Source organism: Sarcophilus harrisii, chromosome 1, assembly GCF_902635505.1.
Source record: "Sarcophilus harrisii chromosome 1, mSarHar1.11, whole genome shotgun sequence".
Taxonomy (NCBI): Eukaryota; Metazoa; Chordata; class Mammalia; order Dasyuromorphia; family Dasyuridae; genus Sarcophilus; species Sarcophilus harrisii.
Window position 1 is genome coordinate 49,054,855 of NC_045426.1, and position 20,025 is coordinate 49,074,879.

Below are 20,025 nucleotides of genomic sequence, written 5' to 3' on the forward strand. Positions count from 1 at the left end.
TTCCCAGGCTCAGGATTCGGGCCAATCTTGTGTTCTGGGATTTTCTAAAGGCGCTTAAAGGTGAGAAAACATTCGCACTGAAAACAAGAAAAGGCAAGAATTTTATAGAGACCCACAGTTACTAAAGGGGAAAAGAAAAAAAAAGAAGGGTTTGGGGTGGGAAGCACGGTTTGACCTAAAGTCCCCGAGAAAGATTGGCGAATGATGCTCCTCTCTCTGGGACGACATGGGAAACTGGACCAGAAGTCATGTCTTTGGTCAGTTTTAAATGAATGTCTCACTGGTTCATCTTTAGAACAGACTGAGCACCTGCCCCCCCAGAAAGACAAAAGGCTTTGGCCTCGAGAGTTCAACTAAGGTGAATGAACAGAACAAAAAACTCCAGAAAGCCAGAGAACTAATTGAGATCATCACAGTTTTCAACAACGCTTATGTACAAGTGTGTAAACACCACTTCCCCTTTTAAAATTGATTATACCGAGGACTACTAACTAATGACTACATTTCCCCCACACACTGTACAGTGAAAGATTAGGTTTGTGGGGGGAAGGGTTGTTTTGTTTTTATATTGATCTATCTACTAAGTGCAAAGATTTGGTGAGTGGCACTGGCTGCCATTTACATTTAGCCTTTTTTTTTTATACAGTTTACATTTCAATAGTTACTTTTCTAGCATTTCAACAAATACGACAATATCGATCAGACTAGAACAGGCAAGGGTCAGGAAGATACGCGTTGTGAACATGCATGGGTCCTGGCTGTTGAGAGAGAAAGAGCGATCAAAAAATCATGGTGAATTTGTCTTCCATTGGCTTCAACCCAACAGGTCAGCTTTTACTTTGGGGGAATGTAACTATGGATGATATGGTACTTCTACCCAAGTGGGAAGCCTTTCCTGAGTGAGAAAGTGTGAAATAGCTCCATAGGAAGAAAATGGGGTGCTGAAAAGAAAATTACTAATGCTTTATCTACACCAGAGCCCAAGCCAATGGTAAATTCAATTGGGAAGGAGGGGGCAGAAGAGAGGAGGGAAAATCATCCCAATCGATTGGTGCAATTTTTCATTTTGCAATTTGGTGTTATGGGATCACTCAGCCAAAATAGCTGGAATATTTAATTTAGACTTGTGGCTCTTGTGCAGATGGGAAGAAATCTTTTTTCCCTAGAAGAGGATGCAACAGGCTTACATATAAATGACCAAAATTTACCAGTCTATACCTTTTCTTTAATGGCAATTCTCTCTTGAAGGAAATTTTAAAAAGTGACCACTGAGGTACTTAATCCAGGGATTACACAATATAGTGGACAGATCACCATATTAGGAGGTAAATAACGTAGGTTTTTAGCCCTGGCTCTGTTGCTTAGCAGCTATGCGACCTTGGACAAGATCACTTCTCTGCAACTCCACTACCTAATCTCTGAAATGGCAATGATCAGGGGATTGAGCCAGGTGATCTTGGGCCTCCTTTTATAATTAAGATTTCCAATTCACAGAACCAGAGCTAGCCTTAGGCAAAATTGTGATGGATATGAAACTTGTCTTTGGTTCCCCTCCCTGCAAACTCACTTTTCCCCTTTCTACAGACTTCAGAACTTTCCCTCCCCAGGCACCCGATATCCTCATGCACCCTGGATCTTGCTATCAGACAGGAAACATCCCATTCATTAACACTAAAACCTGAGGACTTAACATGACATGCTTCATTGGGGGGGGGGGAAGAGGGGTAGATACTGTTATATCTTCCAAAGGGCACAGGTCAATGCTTAAGCTAAAGGAATGAACAGTAATGGGAAAATTCCAGGGATACTTGAAGGAGATGTTCCTGGGAGACCAGAAGGACTGAGGCAAAAGCTCCCTCTGATGCATCTAGAGAGCCCTGCAAGCAACATATGCTATTATTGATTCAAGATGACACCTAGCTCCTTGAGAAACTGGCAAGAAAATTCTACCACCGTCCACCCCTCTAATATTAACAGAAAGTTTCCAAGGATGCTGCCCATTTAATATTTGAGCAGAAATTCTCTTGCTCATCAGCACAATTATAGAAATAAAATAACCAGAGGTCTAGGGAAGTAGGGGTGGAGGAAGAACTAGACAAGGTGAGCAGAGGGTTTTCCTGAACGAATATTCAAGATCTAAGTAGCAAGGCTCAGATTCAAACTGGCTTCACCTGTGCTCTAATACCCTGCGGCTTTTGGCACATCCCTGGGAAAAAGGATCAGAAGAGAAAATAAAGTGAACTAAGAGAATCACAGAGGGTCCTGAACCCAATAAGGAGAGAGAAGACTCGATCATCATACATTAAGAAATCATGCATCCCAGCTCCATCAGCACATTTTCCCCTCCCCAAAGGGAGGAAACAGAAAGCAATTTCATTTGCATAAACTCCATCAGCTGTATTATACAGTACAGAAAGTGCAAACTCTTACCCCATCAGACTGGCTCCTGTCTGATCTGGTCAAATATGGCTCATGCGTTTCATGCAAGAGGGAGGACCCCAACCCAAGTTAGACTCTCGGGAATTACTGTGCAACTTGAAATTAACCAATGGAAACCAAAGCCTCCTTGCCTGTTTAAGTCCCAATTTGACACGGTGATAATTAGTAAAAAAGAGAAAAAGGCAAATTAAGGATTTCCCAAACAGTCTAAGTTAAACCACTATAGTTATATCTATCGGTTTATTACTACTGCTCTGTTGGGTCTGGAAGTATTCAACACCACTGTATTCTCTTTTTTTCCATTTTTTTTTAAACACACACAACACTGTGCTACGTTTAGGCTTAGGTACTTATAATCCCCTTTTCTACACACAAATACAAGGGTTTGGTGGTTGGGAGTGGGGTGGGGCGGCAGGTTTTTGTCGTCCATTTTTAGTCTATCTTAATGGCAGACGGCTGACCCTCATCCCTCTTGTAGGTTCCCAGGAGTCTTTCCAGGCTTGACATGAAGGGTTCCCCAGTCACCGAGGAAAGCCTGTTTGCCGGCGCTCCGGCTCCTTTCTGAGTAGACCGTTACCCATAGCACCTTGCAGTCTGTCGAGATGCCCATTTACACGGAAGGGGAATCTCCCAAGGCCAGTGCTCTATTGCTTCATGCACAGTTGCTGTGTGCCCCCAAATCTCCCAGAGAAGCCCCACAAATCCAACCAAACCACTCTACGGGAGATGTTTAGCGGCACAGGTCTGAGGTAAGTCTAATTTTCATAAAAAGGAACATACTTTATACACTTGGTATGTGTGTTTACATATATAGTATATGTATATAGATGCATAAATATGTATATATATACACACCCACAGACACATACATACATATCTATATATATATTTATATATATAGAATAATTTCCAGTGACAATAAGCAGAATAAGCCTTTTTACACTTTGCTGAAATCTTATGAAAAGCTTCTGTTCAGACTACTTTGGTGTATGTACATATCCTATGCATATATATACACACACTCTACGTCTATCCCTTTCTGCAAATAGATAAATACAGATGGCGACCAAGAACCATCGACTCAATGTTCTGCGCGTCTTTCCCGGGGTAGTGGTCTTTGGGCCGCTTTTCTTCTCCCGGTACCAAAAGACATCCCCAGCCCGGGCTCGCCCCGGAAAGAAGCGGCCGCCCCTGGCGCCGAAGCCGCGCTTTCCTTGGATGGAGGCGGTCAGGGTCTGGCGCTACATGGTCCCTGACTTGTCGGAGGAGCTGTTGGGGAACATCTTCTCGGTGGGGGTCACGGCGGGGCTGCCCATCCCCGAGCTGCTGCTGCTGCTGGAGCGGTGCTGGACCACGGGGCGGATGGGCCGCATGGGCGGCGGCCGGAGCTGGGCCCCCGCCAGCCGTGCGGACAGCGCCGGTTTGAACGTGGTCATCATCTCGGTGGTGGAGCTGCTGCTGCGGCGCATGGCGGCGTCTGGGTCTCGGATGACGATGGTGTGCAGGGGGCTGGCGGGTTCGGAGCTGATGGGGCCCAGGGGCGGGTTCTTCAGGGGCTCCAGAGTGTCCAGGACCACATCTGGAGCCTGCTTGACCGTGTTCTGCCTTTCGAGCTCGCGAAGTTCGTGGAGGGCCGTGCTCATGGTCTTCTCGATGTCCTACAGGGGAGGAAAGAGGGCGAATCCATCAGCAGCCCGAGAGCCGACAAGGGCGCCGGCCCGGGTGTGCCGGTCCCGCCACTGACCAATGCGTGCTCCTGGCCAGGGGACCCAACCTCTCTGGGCCACAGATTTTTCATATATAAATAAAACGGGGAGAACGATTTTCCTCCCTTTCCCCACCCACTTCTTTATTAGGATACTTTGGGAATCAAAGTGTTCTGAAAAGTTAAAAGGTCTAAACAAATCTAAGAGATGATTCCTAATGTGAGGCTACAGTTTCTGAGACCCTGCCTGTAGCTCTGGTTCCTAGGACCTCTGACTCTTATGCCTGGAGAGAACTTTGGAGTCTATCTAGGATCAATCCATGGAACTCCTGTGCAACATAACTGGTCCGGGGTGTCTTCCAGCCTTGGTTTGAGCATCTCCAAGGTCCGTTTCAACCCTACACTATGATTTTATGACCTTTGGGAACCTCATTTCTTGGCAAGGCCCACCATTCCATTGGGGGACACCTTTAGTTGTCATCAGGTACATTGAGCAAAAATCTGCCTCTCAATAACCCCTCCATAGAGTTCCTAGTCCTGCCCTCTGGAACTAATCAAAACATGTCTACTCTTCCCATGACAGATTAGTAACAGGAACTGATTTGACAATTTCATTGATATAGAGAACTTCCAGGAAAAGAAACTCCCTTTTTGAGTGAAGACCAGCATTTTTCAATAAGTAGTTTTTGAGTAATAAAGCCCTTCCATTCTCCTTTCTATATTGTGTTCCTTTTAAAATTTTTATTTCCCTCGTCCTCACCTCCACTATCCAGATCTCATCTGTTGTCATCATTTCCTCTGTCTGCCCACAATTGCCCACTGAGGAATCACATCGGGCCTCCCCTCCCCATGAAGGGCTCCAACCACCAAGCCTTCCTCAACCCCAATTGTCTGAAGCAAAACTTACCTCTCTTGTGTCCCATGTTTTCAGGGCCTTGCTAGATGACTAGGGTTAATTTAACAAATTAACTGGAACTAAAATGTTAATACTTGACAAAGGCAAGTTTCTTAAAAAAATAACCTGAATTTTCAGAAAATCCCCTCCCTTTAATCTCATATCAATCAGATAACTTCTGCCTCCCTGCTCCTTTATCTCCATCTCCCACAAAGAGGTAGCCCTTGTCCGTATCAGAGGCAGCCCTCCTTTATGCAGAAGTTCTTCTATTCCATCCTGTTATTTCTAGCCACTTGCCCCTTCTATCATCTCTACTCTCCCATTAATATTCAATTTCTCCATGTCTACTGTATGTTTTCCTACTGCTACAAACAAGCCCATGTCTCCTCTGTCTCCAAAAAAACCTTCCCTTGCTCCATCTCTCCTTGCTAATTATCATAGAATTATCATTCTATACTCTTCCTCCCTTTTGTGGTTAAATGCTCTGAGAAGGCCATCTACAATTTACATCTCCAGCTCTTTTCCTCTTATTCTCTACTATGTGATTCCTGACCTCATAATTCTACTGAAACTTCCCTCTCAAGTTATCATCTCTTAGATGTCAGATATAATGGTCTTTTTTCAATTCTTCTCTTTCTTGACCACTCTAATGACCTTTTCCTCGATACTATGCTCTCTATACATTTTCATTTTCTAGATTTCTCTCTTCTCATCCTTTTTATTGGACTGCCCTTTCTCATTTTGCTTAGCTGGATCTTCATTAGGGCTATGGATGTCCCCCAAGGTTCTCTCCTAGGTCCTCTTTTCCTCACCTTCTATACTATTTTGCTTGATGATTTCATCAGTTCTCATGGATTTAATTATCATTTCTATACTGAAGATTCTCAAATGTGCTCTCTCTTAACTCTAGTTTTGTATCTCCAACTGCCCCGTGGACATCTTGAGCTAGATGTCCCATAGATACCATAAACTCAACATGTTTAGAACTAAACTAGCTTCCCCCCCCCAAAAAAAAATCCCCACTTCGTAATTTTTCTACTTCTATCCTCCCAGTCAACCAGATTCCCCTTCTTGGAAGCCACCTTTGATTCCTCACTCTCTCACTCCTTGAATCCAATTCTTGACCAGCCCTGTTGATTCTACCTTTATAAAATTTCCTGTGTGCTGCCTTCTCTCTCTCTTCTGGCGCCAGCAGCAAGCACGTTGCCTCATTAACTCACATTTGGATTATACTGTAAATATACCTTTTGGGGTGGGTTTGCCTCCTTCATGTCTCCTGACTCTATTCCATCCTTTACTCAGCTGTTAAATTATCTTCCTAAAGCACAAGTCATATTATTTTAACATTCTCTGCCCCCTACTCAGTAAACTCCAGTGGTTCTCTATTGCCTTTAGGATCAAATAAGATCCTTGATTTGATGTTTAAAGCCCTTCATAAACTGACCCAATCCTACCTTTCTGGTCTTCATATCCATTACTCTCCACCATGTACTCTTCAATACAGTGACAATGGCCTCTGTTCTGTTCCAAGAACAAGATCCTCCATCTTTTGGCTTCTGGCATTTTCATCAGCTGTCCCCCGAGCATGGAATTCTCTCTCTCCTTATTCTCACTTTCTGGCTGCCTTGATTTCCTTTAAGTCTCAAATAAAATCTTATCTTCTACAAGAAGTCCTCTCTTAATTTTAGACCATTCCTTCTACTGATTTTTTTCAATCTATTCTATACCTCCTACACACAAATCTATATTATATATATATATATATATATATATATATGTATTGCAAAATTGTTTCCACCATCAAATTATAAGTTCCTCAAGGGCAGGGATTGCCTTTGCCTTTCTGTGTATCCCTGATTCCCTAACCCAGTAATTGGAATGTTTGCTGACTGACTCAGGAGATGGCCATCTAGGACAGCCATGGTCCTATCCAATTTTCAGTTAATCTGTGATAAATCTGGCTTTCAACATTTTCTTGATCTCATTATGCACTCTATTTTAATTCATATGTTGACACCACTGCTTCCTTTGCTTATTCTAGGCCAGTAGGCTGACTGAAATATAAAACTTAAAAAAACAAAACAAAAAACATTTCATTACCTCCCTCACTCTCCCCCAAGGAAGGTGTGAGCCAGAAAGACAGAAAGCTTAAGAGAAAGAGCAGCTTGGCTGAAGCTTGTGCCATGCATTGGTCTGAGGGTGATGCTGTCTTTTCCCAGGATGAGGAGGAGGTGGGGAGAGGAATAAAGTAGATGGGTAAGCCAACAGCTCTCCAGATCCTACAGCAAGACTCTACATCAAGGCTTCCTTATTTAGTTTGAAGTGTTCTAAGTTCTCAGAATACCAGCTATGGTTACCACAGTCAAATAAAAATGTAAATGCCTATTCCAAAGCCAAGTCAGTGGTAGGGTTTATTATTTTTTTCAGTAGGGAGAATCATCTGTTATTCTAGACTCTTCATACCTTGGCTGCCCTTCACAATTACACACTCATTGAGAAATGTCCATATTGCCACCCTCACCTCCCAATCCTTCCCCAGTTCCCCAGGTCACAAAAAAAAGTGTCTATTTGGGAAAGGGAGTAGATTTTGCCTCCTAGGCTTATGCTTTCCATTTCCTCCATAATTCAGAGAGGAATAAAATTGGAACTTGAATTTCTTTTCTTGTTCATCACAGGATAAAGCTAATGGCTGCCTAGACAACAGAGTACCCAATTATAACGATGCTCACATAGATTATGAAATAATCTATGGATAGATTATTGAGTCAAGCTATGGTTTCAGGTATATACTCTGCCACCAACTGATGGTGGGAATGTGGGCGATTGACAGACTCTCTTGGAGCCTCAGTTTTCTCATTTGTTGAATGAGAGGATTAGGTGAAAATTTTCAAAGTCTTGCTCAGCTCTAACTTTCCTCAGGTCTATGCAATTCTTTGAGTTTCTAATAATAACTAAAATTTCTATAGCACTTTAAAGTTTGAAAAGCATACTATCTTCTCTGAGTCTCACATGACCTGCGAGAAAGGGATCACCATCTATTTGCTTGTTTTGGGACAGACCTATTATTTTTTTTCTAATGTGAGGAACTTCCAATATGGGGACTCCTTCCACTGATATACCAATACACTCATACATATCAGTTACTAGATTACTTAGTCTTGAAGAGTTCTGTGGAGACACTAAGTGACTTACTTGCCCATGATTGGATAAAATATCAAAAGCAGGACTCAAATCCAGGCCTTTCTGATACCAGGTCCAGTGCTCTACTATTAAACCACTTTTTCTTTCTTAAAGTAGGGGGGGAAATAAGATATATTACAATAAGGCTGGATTTGCGCTTCATTCCTTACTTCCCATTAGTGTCACCTCATATGTGTATGTAACCTCACCTTTCAATTTCAGTTTCCCTAGCCATAAAGAGGGGAAAAAATTCTTGAACTGTCTACTTGGCAGGCTTATGGCAAAAAACGGTCAGTAAACAGTGACACACTAAAAGATGGAGAGTGGTGTGGAAGGCATATACTGAATGCTCTTCCCATCCCACACTCCATCTCCCAATAGGCTATAATCTTTGTGTCTGGAATGGACTCACTCCTCCTCACTTCAGCCTCTTAGATGCCCTGGCTTCTGATAAATCTTCAAAACTCAAATAAAGTTTCTGTTTTTCTACTCAGATGTGAATGCTTTCCCTTAAAATAATCTTGTATGATTTTCTATGTATTTTATAAATACACATGTGTATGTTTTATCTCTCCTAACAGAATGTAAACCCTCCAAAGACATCCAAAATTTCATTTTTGTATTTTCTTCTTTATAGTTCCTGGCACACAGTAGGTGTTTAATGAAATACTTGTTGATTGATCACTAATTAACCTTACTAGGAATTCACACTGTTATGAATATTTATTTTTAAATGTATCTGTCCACAAACAAATGATAAACTAACAATTAGTCTAGAGTTAGCTGGTAGTATAGTAGGAGAACTCTGGGTGTAGAGTCAGGAAAATTAGAGTTCATATCCTGCCTCACATATTTATTAGTTGTTTGACTGAACACTGTACTTCTCTCAGCTTCAGTTTCCTCATCTATAAAATATGGATAAAAATTGTATATACCTCCCAGAGTTATTGTGATATCTAATAATATATATAAAGAGCTTTACAAGCCTTAAAGTGCTATATAAATGCCAGCTATTATTATTAATTATTATTATTATCAGCAAGAACTACAATGTCAATAGTTGATAAGGACTCCACTGGTTATCCTTGGCAGAGAACCATTTTATATTTTAAAATAGAAATCATCAATGCCTTAACTCAGGAGAGTAAACACTAGGGGCTTCGCTCAAGGGTCACTGAATGAAAATAAGGGAAGCCACATTTGTGACTGTTGGGCTAGAAGCAGCCAAATCTTATCTTAGATCAGGGGGCAAAGGGGCTCTGGCCAAGGGTCTCTATTTGTTCCCACCCCTGCTGCCCTTTTAGGGGGACCTGCTGCTATCTCCTTACTTCTGCCAGGGCTTCAGCCTCCAAAGATTTGTGGTCTCCGAGGCTGCTGTGCCGTGTGGAGCCGCAGGTCGACCTCAGCGGGTGCCCATCGGAAAGGGCCTTCTTGTCCGGGTAGTTGATGCTTCCAGCACTTCCAAATGTTGCCATCCGCCGCTTCTCTGGGCTCTCGATCCTGCCTCGGTTGAGGGGGATTTTGTGGGGGCTGCTGGGGCAGGCAGCTGCTCGAGGTGGGGTGTCTATCCCTGGACCCAAGCCCCGAGGTGGGCTGTGTGTGTCACCCCCACTCCGGCGACGGGGGATGGCAGCCCCATCTGATCTCAACCGTACTCTGCAAAGGAGCCATGGGGCAGGGGGTCATGGGGAGACAACTTTCAAATATCTCAGCTAACTCATGGGAATTTTACATGAGCTTTAAAAGTGAGCATGATAGAACCTCATTACCTCAAACTTTCTTGATGTTCAATTTTTCATAATTTTAGTATCAGCCTAGTTTTTCTATGTACTATTTGTAAAAAAAAGAACAAAAAAACAAAAGGGAGGAAGGGTTTCCTAAGTGGACAAATACTGGTGTTTGTTTTATAAAAAGGGGAATGTTTAACCTACTTCCAAGAACAATCTGTTTTCAAAAATTTAGTTAGCAATCTGCAGACAATTAATGGGCTAATAATATTTTCCCCCAGTCATTAAAGCAGTACCAGCAGGACCTCAAATTGCTGATGTTTCGTTGGCAGCGAGAGTTACAACACGTGCTTTAAATAATCAAAGCTACATCTCTATAAAAAGTGCCCTGTAATTGTGACTTTGGAATAAATACGGATATAAATGCAGCTTTCTCCAAGGAATCTGAATCAGTGAAATCTGAATGGACCAGAAACATACCCTCCAGTAGGATATTTTTGCTAGCTCCTTGTCCCCCAAGAAAGTACCCAGAGACAAAACGAGAAGTATCATTCATCTGGGACAAATGGCTGTTTATGTACCAGGCTCTTGTCAGGGAACAGGATGTCCATGTAAACTGGATATTGTGTCAAGGTCCCTGCGAAAAATCTGAGCTGTGTTCATGGAGAACCCTCTCCATTGGCCAGGAGGCACAAATACCATAGGGAGGACTGTCTATGATTTTGGTACAGGGATAGATACAAAGGCAGCTGCCTAAGAACCATTTTGGGAATTCTGCATTATGTTTCAGTTGCATATTGAACTATAATATGCTATGGTAGAAAAGTCACTGGGTTTAGTACTGGAGGACTTGGGGCATATTATCGATCTGTTGTATGATCCTTAGCAAATCACCAGAGGAGGTGAAAATCCTTGTTTGACTTATGCCTTCTGAGTATCAGATTGGATAATGGATGTGAAAACATTCTGCATGTAAGTTATTGCATTCTATAAAGGTCACAAAAAGACTTTGAAGAAGCTGTTTAGGCAGGGAGGGCAGGATGGAAGGGGAGAGGGATACGATTGAAGTGTTTTAAGATAGAAGGCTGTGTAAAAAGGAACGGAGTGTTAGGTATGGTCAGGGATTCTTTAGTCCTTCGGGTCATTAGCTAAAGCTAAGCAATGCCTGTGGGTGTCCCCCAGCAGGCCTGAGGCACAGGCAGAGAAGAAAGAAAGGTTGAGGAGAGAAAAGAAGAAGGAAAGAGAGAGGAAATAGGAAGGAAAAAGAGTCAGGAAGAGAGAAATGGGAAAAAAGAAGAGAAAAAGAGAAGAGAAAGAGGGAGGAGGGGGGAAAGGAGGAGGAGGAGAAGGAGCAGGAGGAGAAAGAGAAGGAGGAGGAGAAGAAGAAAGAGGAAGAGAAGAGGAGAAGGACGATGAATAGAAGGGGAGAAGGAAGAAGAATAGAACGGGAGAAGGAAGAGAAGGAGAAGAGAAGAAAGAAGAGGAGAAGGAGGAGGAGGAGGAGAGGGAGAAGAAGAAGGAAAAGGAGAAGGAGAAGAAGAAGGAGAAGGAAAGGGAGAAGAAAGAGAAGAAGGGGGAGAAGAAGGATAAGGAGGTGGAGAAGAAGGATAAGGAGGGGGAGAAGAAGGAGAAGGAAAGGGAGAAGAAAGAGAAGAAGGGGGAGAAGAAGGATAAGGAGGTGGAGAAGAAGGATAAGGAGGGGGAGAAGAAGGAGAAAGAGAGGGGGGAGATGAAGAAGGAAGAGGAGGAGAAGAAGAAGAAGTTAAAGGAGGAGGAAGAAGAGGAGGAGGAGGAGAAGAGGAAGGAGAGAGACAGACAGAGAGATGAGAGTAAGAAAGAGAGAGGGGAGAAGACAGAGAAGAAGGAGGTGTGTATGATGGAGGTTTGACTCCAGTTCCCAGGTTGCCAGCTTGTTTAACTCCTTCCTCCTCCCCACTCCCCACCCCATTAGTTTTAGCCCAGGTGTTCCCTGTACCAACTTTAGCTAACCCAGCTTGTGCCCATACAATCTAGCTTTGCCCAGCACCGAACTTGTGCTCACCTGCTAACTCTTCCCTCCCTCAAGCGCAAGAAGTCACGAGATATAGCAAAACAAGAGTCCATCCCTACCGGCCCATCGCGCCCCCAAATCCGTAGTCGGGGATGTGCTCTGTGGGGGACTGGAGGTCGTTCTTGGAAGACGCCTTGTCATCCAACAGGGGCCCGCTGCTGGCTTCGCTGTCGGCCTTCTGGCTCAGGCTGTCCGAGAATGCATCGTCCCTGGGAAGACCAGTGGACATGAGTCAAGGAGAGGAGCTGCTTCCCAGATCAATGGCAATGGACAGCAGGTGTAGATGCAGCTTCCCCAAGAATCCCACTTATCCAGAGCTTGCTCGCCCACCTGAGGGGAATTCTGTTCTCATTCTGACCCACAGTCCAATGCCCTTGGACTCAAGGGCCCTCTCATCCTTTGTTTGGTCATTAACAGGACCTTTAGCAGTTTCCTTTTGAGTAAAAGAACTCCACCAGATTTTTGTTCGAACATACTTGATCCTTTTCTTCCTCACACCCTGAAGAGCCAGACCCCAGCAAGATCAAGGAACTATGGCAAGGGAGACAGAGGACAGGACTGAGTGAACCTTTAAAGGCAAAGTGCCTCTGTCTGTCCTTGTACTGTACTCATTTACATACTTATTTCTTATGACCCTTGCATTAGATTATAAACTCCTTGATGTCAAGGACTACAGCATTTTTCATCTTTATGTCTCCGGTACCTTGTTATTGTTGCTACTTGTCCTTCGTTCTCTAAGAAGACACGACATCAGGGAGGAGATGTCGTGACATGTAAGTTTGTTGGACTGAAGTGAGAGAGAGCTGGGCAGGGTCACCTGCTTCACTTTCCCCTGGAGAGCCATCTGGATCTAGTGGCCAGGTAAGCCCAGGACCACTTGGGATGGCCCCAGATATAATGGGAGACTCTGACCTTTAACGGGTCTCAGTTTGACTGAGGCCACACTCATTCAGTGATTATGGCTAATTTAGGCAAAGAATCTCCTTTTTCACCTACACCTCCCCAAAAATCTGAATTATTTATTTAGAACCTGCTCCAGTGCCTAATGTCATATCTTAAATGCTGGCACAGTGGAGAGAGTTTAAGACCTGTAGTCAGGAAGATATTATTCAAAACCTGTCTTGGAGCACTTAGATATAATCAGACACATACTTAGCTACATGACCATGGGAAAATCATTTAATTTTCATCTGTCTTGTTTTCTTTATCAATAAAATAAGGATAATAACAGCACTTACTTCCCAGGATTGTTGTGAGGAAAAAATGAGATTAATATTTGAAACGCATTTTATAAGTCTTAAAACTATATGAGGCAAGGTATTATTATTATTATAACTATCATTACTTATTATTATTTAATAAGTACCTACTGAATTCCATTCATCGAACTATGTAGGAGGCAAGATATGGCTTTAATGTTCCTCCCATCTCCTTTCAACAATCTCCCTTTTTCAGTATCTCCCCTACTCCCAAGTATCTCCTCATAGTGCTCACTGGCTACCCAGAAGATACAACTACAGAGTACCTGTACTTTAGACCATTCACCACCTCCATCAAGACTTACCTGTTCTGGGTCTTGTCCTTTCAAACCTTACAGGGAAGGAGATTGGGAAATCAATTGTATTTACGGTATTAATGGTAAGTAATGGCTTGATGTGGCCCTTCTCCAAGATTATATTTACATTTGGACAGGGTCCCCCAGATTCCCAACAATAAACACTGGGAGCATGAATGACCTATGGCTGTGCAGGGAAGACAAGATTTTTGTCCTTCTTTAAATTACAACAAATAAGCATTAAATGCATGACATATCTATATGAAAGGCTCAAATGCAATGAGCTTTAAGAATGTATTATTTATAGGATGCTATGCTAGGTGGCAAGATAAAAAGGGATGGCTCTGTCCAGCTCTGAGAAGACAGCCAATGTGAACATTCCATGTATGTGATTGACAGTGTGAATCTAGAGCCTGAAATGGTGAATAGAGTTAAGGCTGGACCCAAGTACAGGGCCAAGGACACTAATCATTTTGTCTGTACTCTCAGAGCCAAAAGTTTTCTACATGCTTGTGAAGTATATCTTGGAGAGCCACCAGTTCTTGAAAGTGGGTAAATATTCTAAATCAGGAGTAAAGTGGGGAATGGAATCATGAAGATCAAGAACTCAGACATCCCAGCAAGAATGGGACTTGTACAGGTTAAGGATGAAAGGATGACGGACGGCCGTCTCCTGTGCACCAGAGCAGGCGGTTCCCGTGCCTACTCACATATCTTGTACAACGATGTACTGATGGGGGATCAGTCCATCCACTCCATTGTGCCGACCTTCCCACCAGTCTTCTGAGGCTCTGTGGTAGAGGAGCAGCGAGGCTCCCTTCTTAAAGGACAGCTCTCGGGGGGATCGTCCCACATAGTCAAACTTGGCGATCGCTTCGATCTGTTCCACTTCTGCAAAGGACAAGAAGCAGCAAGCGTGGGAAAGAAAGTCATCTATGGTTAGGGAGGGGTGGAATTGTGGGCTCCAACTTCTTAAGGGAGAGCAGACAGAGCAGCCTGAATTAGGAATAAGACAGCTTTCTAGTCTCCTCTTGATAAATACTGTGTGACTCTGGACAGGTAACCCATACTCCCTCAATATATAAAATGATCACCAGATCAAACCCTTTTAAGTAATTCTATCTCAAGACTTTCTCCTCAAAAAAAAATTAATTTTAAAAAAGCTATGGCCCTTTCAGTCAAGGGATACTAGGTTCAAATCTGCACCCACCAATTGTGTGCTTTTGTAGTTAATTAAAGATAATTATAATTAACTTTAAATTGAAAGGCAGTTACTGGTCACAGGTTGGCAGAGCTTAGTTACATTACTAAATATCTGGGGTTTTTTGCACCAATAAAATCATATTTGGACCACAAAAAAAGACTTCTGCTCTTCAATACATCCTCTAAAAACAATGATTTTCCTAAAGCATAGGACCAACTGTGTCACTCCCCTCCTCAAAGAACTCCAATGGGTCCTTATTGCATTTAGGATCAGACACCAGCAGCGCCATTTCATTTACATAGCCATTTACAGCCTCACTCCCAGTCTTGGACCACATTACTAGCCTTCTCCCAAATCTATGCAGTTGGGACCAGTTAGCCTTCTTTGTTTTTCTTCATTCCTGACATATCTTTCACTCTCCTTTGCACTGTCTACCTCTTGATCCTGGAGCATATTCACTCCCCATTTCTACTGTCCACTCCCTTGATCCTGGAATATATTTATTTCCCCATTTCCTTTAGAATTTCTTCTTTCCTTCTAAATGTAGTTCAAGCCTTGCCTTCTACAGGCAGCTTCTTCCTGATTCTTCCCCAATCCCACCTTGTCCATAGCTGCTAGGCCTTTGCCCATAATATTATCATATCATAGATTTAAATATATACATGTACAGACGCAATTTCATATTTGTCTTGGTAGTTCCAAAGTTGCAGATACAGTAAGCACTTAAGAAATGGTTGCTAGAAGCATTTTATGGAGTAGGGATAAACTAGAAGCATTCCCAGTAAGATCAGGGGTGAAACAAGGTAGCCCACTACCGCCATTGCTATTCAATTTTGTATTAGAAATGTTAGCTTTAGCAATAAGAGAAGAAAAAGAAATTTAAGGACTTAGAGTAGGTAATGAGGAAATAAAATTATCACTCTTTACAGATGATATAATGGTATAATTAGAGAATCCTGAAGAGTCAACTAAAAATCTATTGGAAACAATTAACAACTTCAGCAAAATTGCAGGTTACAAAATAAATCCACATAAATCTTCATCATTTCTATATGTTACCAAGAAAGTCCAGTAGCAAAAGATAGAAAGAGAACTTCATTTAAAATAACTACATAATATAAAATATTTGGGAGACTACCTGCCAAGACAAAACCAGGAATTGTATGAATACAATTACAAAACACTTTCTACACAAATAGTTAGATCTAAACAATTGGAAGAATATCAAATGCTCATGGGTAGGCCGAGCTAATATAATAAATATGACAATTCTACCTGAATTAATTTACTTATTCAGTGCCATACCAATCAAACTGCCAAGAAAGCTCTACTTTATAGAGATAGAAAAAATAATAACAAAATTCATCTGGAAAAACAAAAGGTTAAGCATTTCAAGAGAATTAATGAAAAAATGCAAATGAAAGTAGCCTAGCTGTATCCAGACCTAAAACTATGTTATAAATCAGCAGTCATCAAAACCATTTTGTACTGACTAAAAAACAGAGTAGTCAATCAGTTGGGAGTTCATAAGACACAATAGTCAATGACTATAGTAATCCAGTGTTTGATAAACCCAAAGATTCCAGTTTCTGGGATAAGAACTCACTATTTTTAAAAAAAAATTGCTAGAAAAATTTTAAAAAATAGTATGGCAGGAAAAAGGTATTGACCAACACCTAACACCTTATACCAAACAAGATAAGGTCGAAATAGGTTCATGATTTAGACACAAAATGTGATACTATAAGAAAATAGGAGAACAAGGGATACTCAGTCTCTCAAATCTAGAAAGAAGTAAGGAATTTATAGCCAAAGAAGAACTAGAGAACATTATGAAATGCAAAATGGATAATTTTGACTATATGAAATTAAAAATTTTTATACAAATAAAACGAATGCATCCAAGATTAGAAGGGAAGCAGAAAACTGGGGAATTTTTTTTTGTATCCAAGGACTCTGATAAAGGCTTCATTTCTAAAATATATAGACAATTGACTCAAATTTATAAGAATGCAAGCTATTCTTCTATTGATAAATGGTCAAATGATATGAACAGACAATTTTCTGATAAAGAAATTAAGGCCATTTCTAATTATATGAAAAGATGCTCTAAATCACTACTGATTGGAGAAATGCAAGTTAAGACAACTCTGAAGTACTGCTACATACCTCTCAAATTGACTAAGATGACAGGAAAAGATAATGATAAATGTTGGAGGGGATGTGAGAAAACTGGGACACTAACACATTGTTGGTGGAGTTGTGAACTTATTCAACTATTCTGGAGAGAAATTTGGAACTATGCCCAAAGGTATAGCATACTGTGTATACTCTTTGATCCAGCAGCGTTTCTATTGGGTCTGTATACCAAAAAGATCATAAAAAAGGGAAAAGGATCCACATGTGCAAAAATGTTTGTAGCAGCCCTTTTTTTAGTGGCAGAAAACTGAAAACTGAATGGATGTCCAACAGGTAGAGAATGGCTGAATAAGTTATGATGTATGAATGTTATGGAATATTATTGTTCTATAAGAAACAATCAGCAGGATGATTTTAGAGAAGCCTGGAAAGACTTAGATGAACTGATGCTAAGTGAAGTGAGCAGAACCAGGAGATCATTGTACACGGCAACAGCAAGATTATACAATGATCAATTTTGATGGATGTGGCTCTTTTCAACAACGAGATGATTTAAGCCAATTCCAACTGACTTGTGTTGCAGAGAGCCATCTGCATCCAGAGAGAGGACTATGATGACTGAGTTTGGATCACAGCATAGTATTTTCACTTTTTTTGTTGTTTGCTTGCTTTTTATTTTCTTTCTCAATTTTTCCCTTTTTATCTGATTTTTCTTATGCAGCATGTTAAATTAGGAACTATGTACAGATGAATTGCACATGTTTAAACTATATTTGGATTATTTGCTGTCTAGGGGAGAGGGAGAAAAATTTGGAACACAAGGTTTTGTAAGGGAAAATGTCGAAAACTATCTTTGCATATACTTTGAAAATAAAAAGAAATAGTTGCTGGTCATTCAGTTGCCCTCCTTTAGTTATTCGGTTATTCTCCACAATCTCCTATTAGAGGATCAAAGATTTAGAACTGAAGATACCACTGAATCCAATCTTCCTCATTTTTAAAAGGTGAAGAAACTGAGGCGGACAGCAGTTAAGTGTCTTTCAGGGAAGGGAGGGAGGTTGTCACGCAGCTAATTAGTTTCTGAGGCAGGATTTGAACACAGGTCTTTCTGATTTAAGTGTTTTTCCACTGTGCCACTTAGCTGTACATGTGTCTGGAAATTAGTAGCACACAAAAGGCAATGAATTGGTCTAGTTTTTGGCTGTCTTTGATGGGGCTGACCTTGAGGGTCTGATAAGAGAAAACTCTTTTGCTAACCAGCAGACACTGGAACAAGAGGTCTCTTAGTCAACACCATGGCACAGTGAGATTATTACTGACACCAAAGTCAGAGGACCTGGTTTCAAATTCTGCCTCAGTGGCTTGTTATCTGCAGGACCTTAGGCAAGTCAAGTCTCCTACATTCTGTTTTCTCATCTGTTAAGGGAAGGGATTGGACTAATCAGTCTTCAGAAGAGGGCTGTGCTACTTCAGTCCTGTAAGGAAGATGGAGAATCCATGGCCTGCTACAAATGTAGCCCTTAGCTGGAGTTCTTTGAACCGTGGAGGTGATACTGTTTTGGGCCACAGATGTTCTCACTCAGAATAATTTACCCTGGGTGGCTCTCCCTCAGAGCAGACTCTGGAGGGCAAAGCAGCTGAGGGGCTGGGGGGGGCTAAGATGGACCCTGAAAGTCAGGGGTTCATAGCTGGACCCGATTTAGGGACCACAGTCAGAGCCTCCGCTTTCACGGAGGACAAAAGCAAGACTTTACTTGTGCAAGGTCACCTAGTATGTCAAACGCAGGAAGACGGGAAAGAATTTACTTCTCTTCCTATAACTCAAGCAGAATGTGGCTGAGCTCTGTCAGAACCTAAGCCTTTCTGTGTCCATGCTGTTTTCTTCCTCCCTTCCTCCCTTCTCTTCTTTCCTCTCTTTCCCTCTCTCCCTCCCTCTCTGTGTTTCTCTCACATTCTCTAATTTTCTCTGTATGTGTCTCTCTCTTCCCCTCTCTCTCTCTCTCTTTCAATCCCCTTCTTTCTCTCTCCTCCCATGGACTTGTCTATCATCACTTTTCTCTGTCTTTTAACTGATTATAATGTAGAAATGACATATTCTTTAGGTTTTTTTACATTTCTCAATTTTTTTAGGTTTCCTCTTCTTAATTTAAATAGAAGATGTGCTCAATGTTCCCCTCTCTCTGCAAATTTTTAAATCTTTTTTTATAAAAGATGGGTGTGGTTCTATATTATTTTCTTTGTCTATTGAATCAGTGGTCTCACCATAAAAAAAGCTCTCTACTCTCACCCTAAGACCATCTTTCTCAATGCTCCCTAAGTGCACGCACGTGCAATGCTGCCTAACAGATCTCAATATTTCAGTTGACCTACTTCCTAGTAGCACTGTGACAAGAATGAGAATAAGTGCTTTAGAAATAGATGGGAGCTTGTTAGAGGAAAAGCATGATATAAAGCCGGGGCGTTGTCATTGCAGCAAGCTCCCTACCAGTCAGCATGGCTGGGGACTTCTGGCTAATCAAATATTCTGGCCGATAAAAAATAATACTGCAAACATTTTGGAGAATGGCATGGTAATATTTGTTAGTATAGCCTGTCATACAGGAGACTGAGTTTCGATTTTCCAGCAGGGAGATTTTATGGGCAACTAAATGGTGCAGTGAATAGAGTACTAGATTTAGAATCGAGAATATTCGATTCCCGAGTTCAAATCTGGCCTCAGACACTTATTAGCTGTATGACCCACGGCAAGTCATTTAACCCTATTTGCCTCAATTTCCTCATCTGTAAGATGAGCTGGAGAAGGAAATAACATCACTCTATTATCTTTGCCAAGAAAACCCCAAATAAAGTTAAGAAGAGTCAGATATGACTGAATAGTGATGGAAATATTCAGTAAATCATAACACTGATATCTTTCAGTTAAATGATTTTTCTGCTAGGGCTCTATGCTAAAAAATATTAGTAAGGTAAAAGGAAAGGCAGGGAGTAGGATCAATCTGTGATTACCTCTAATTTATCATGTTTTAATTTCAAAATATGGTAAATATCAATAGATATAGCCCAAAACAAAAGCTCTTGAGGAGAGTACTCCATGATTTTTAAGAGTACAAAGCAGTATCAAAAAGTTTGAG

General features: G+C 41.6%; 1 protein-coding gene across 6 annotated transcripts in view; it reads right to left on the reverse strand.

The window, feature by feature from the left end:
- Nucleotides 1-588: 588 nt before the first annotated feature.
- The window catches only part of SRGAP3 (SLIT-ROBO Rho GTPase activating protein 3), a 268,193-nt gene continuing 248,756 nt past the window's right edge, over nt 589-20,025 (reverse strand). For 4 of the 6 annotated variants that reach the window (XM_031954495.1, XM_031954488.1, XM_031954480.1 and 1 more), the window contains 4 exons: nt 14,262-14,442; nt 12,056-12,205; nt 9,548-9,875; nt 589-4,097 (listed from right to left, as the gene is read on the reverse strand). In XM_031954495.1, coding sequence (XP_031810355.1) covers nt 3,681-4,097; nt 9,548-9,875; nt 12,056-12,205; nt 14,262-14,442 — 1,076 coding nt within the window. In that variant the 3' untranslated portion in view covers nt 589-3,680. Of the gene's footprint in view, nt 4,098-9,547; nt 9,876-12,051; nt 12,206-14,261; nt 14,443-20,025 lie in introns of those variants that run through there. The other 2 variants (XM_031954503.1, XM_031954511.1) reach the window with 2 other exon arrangements.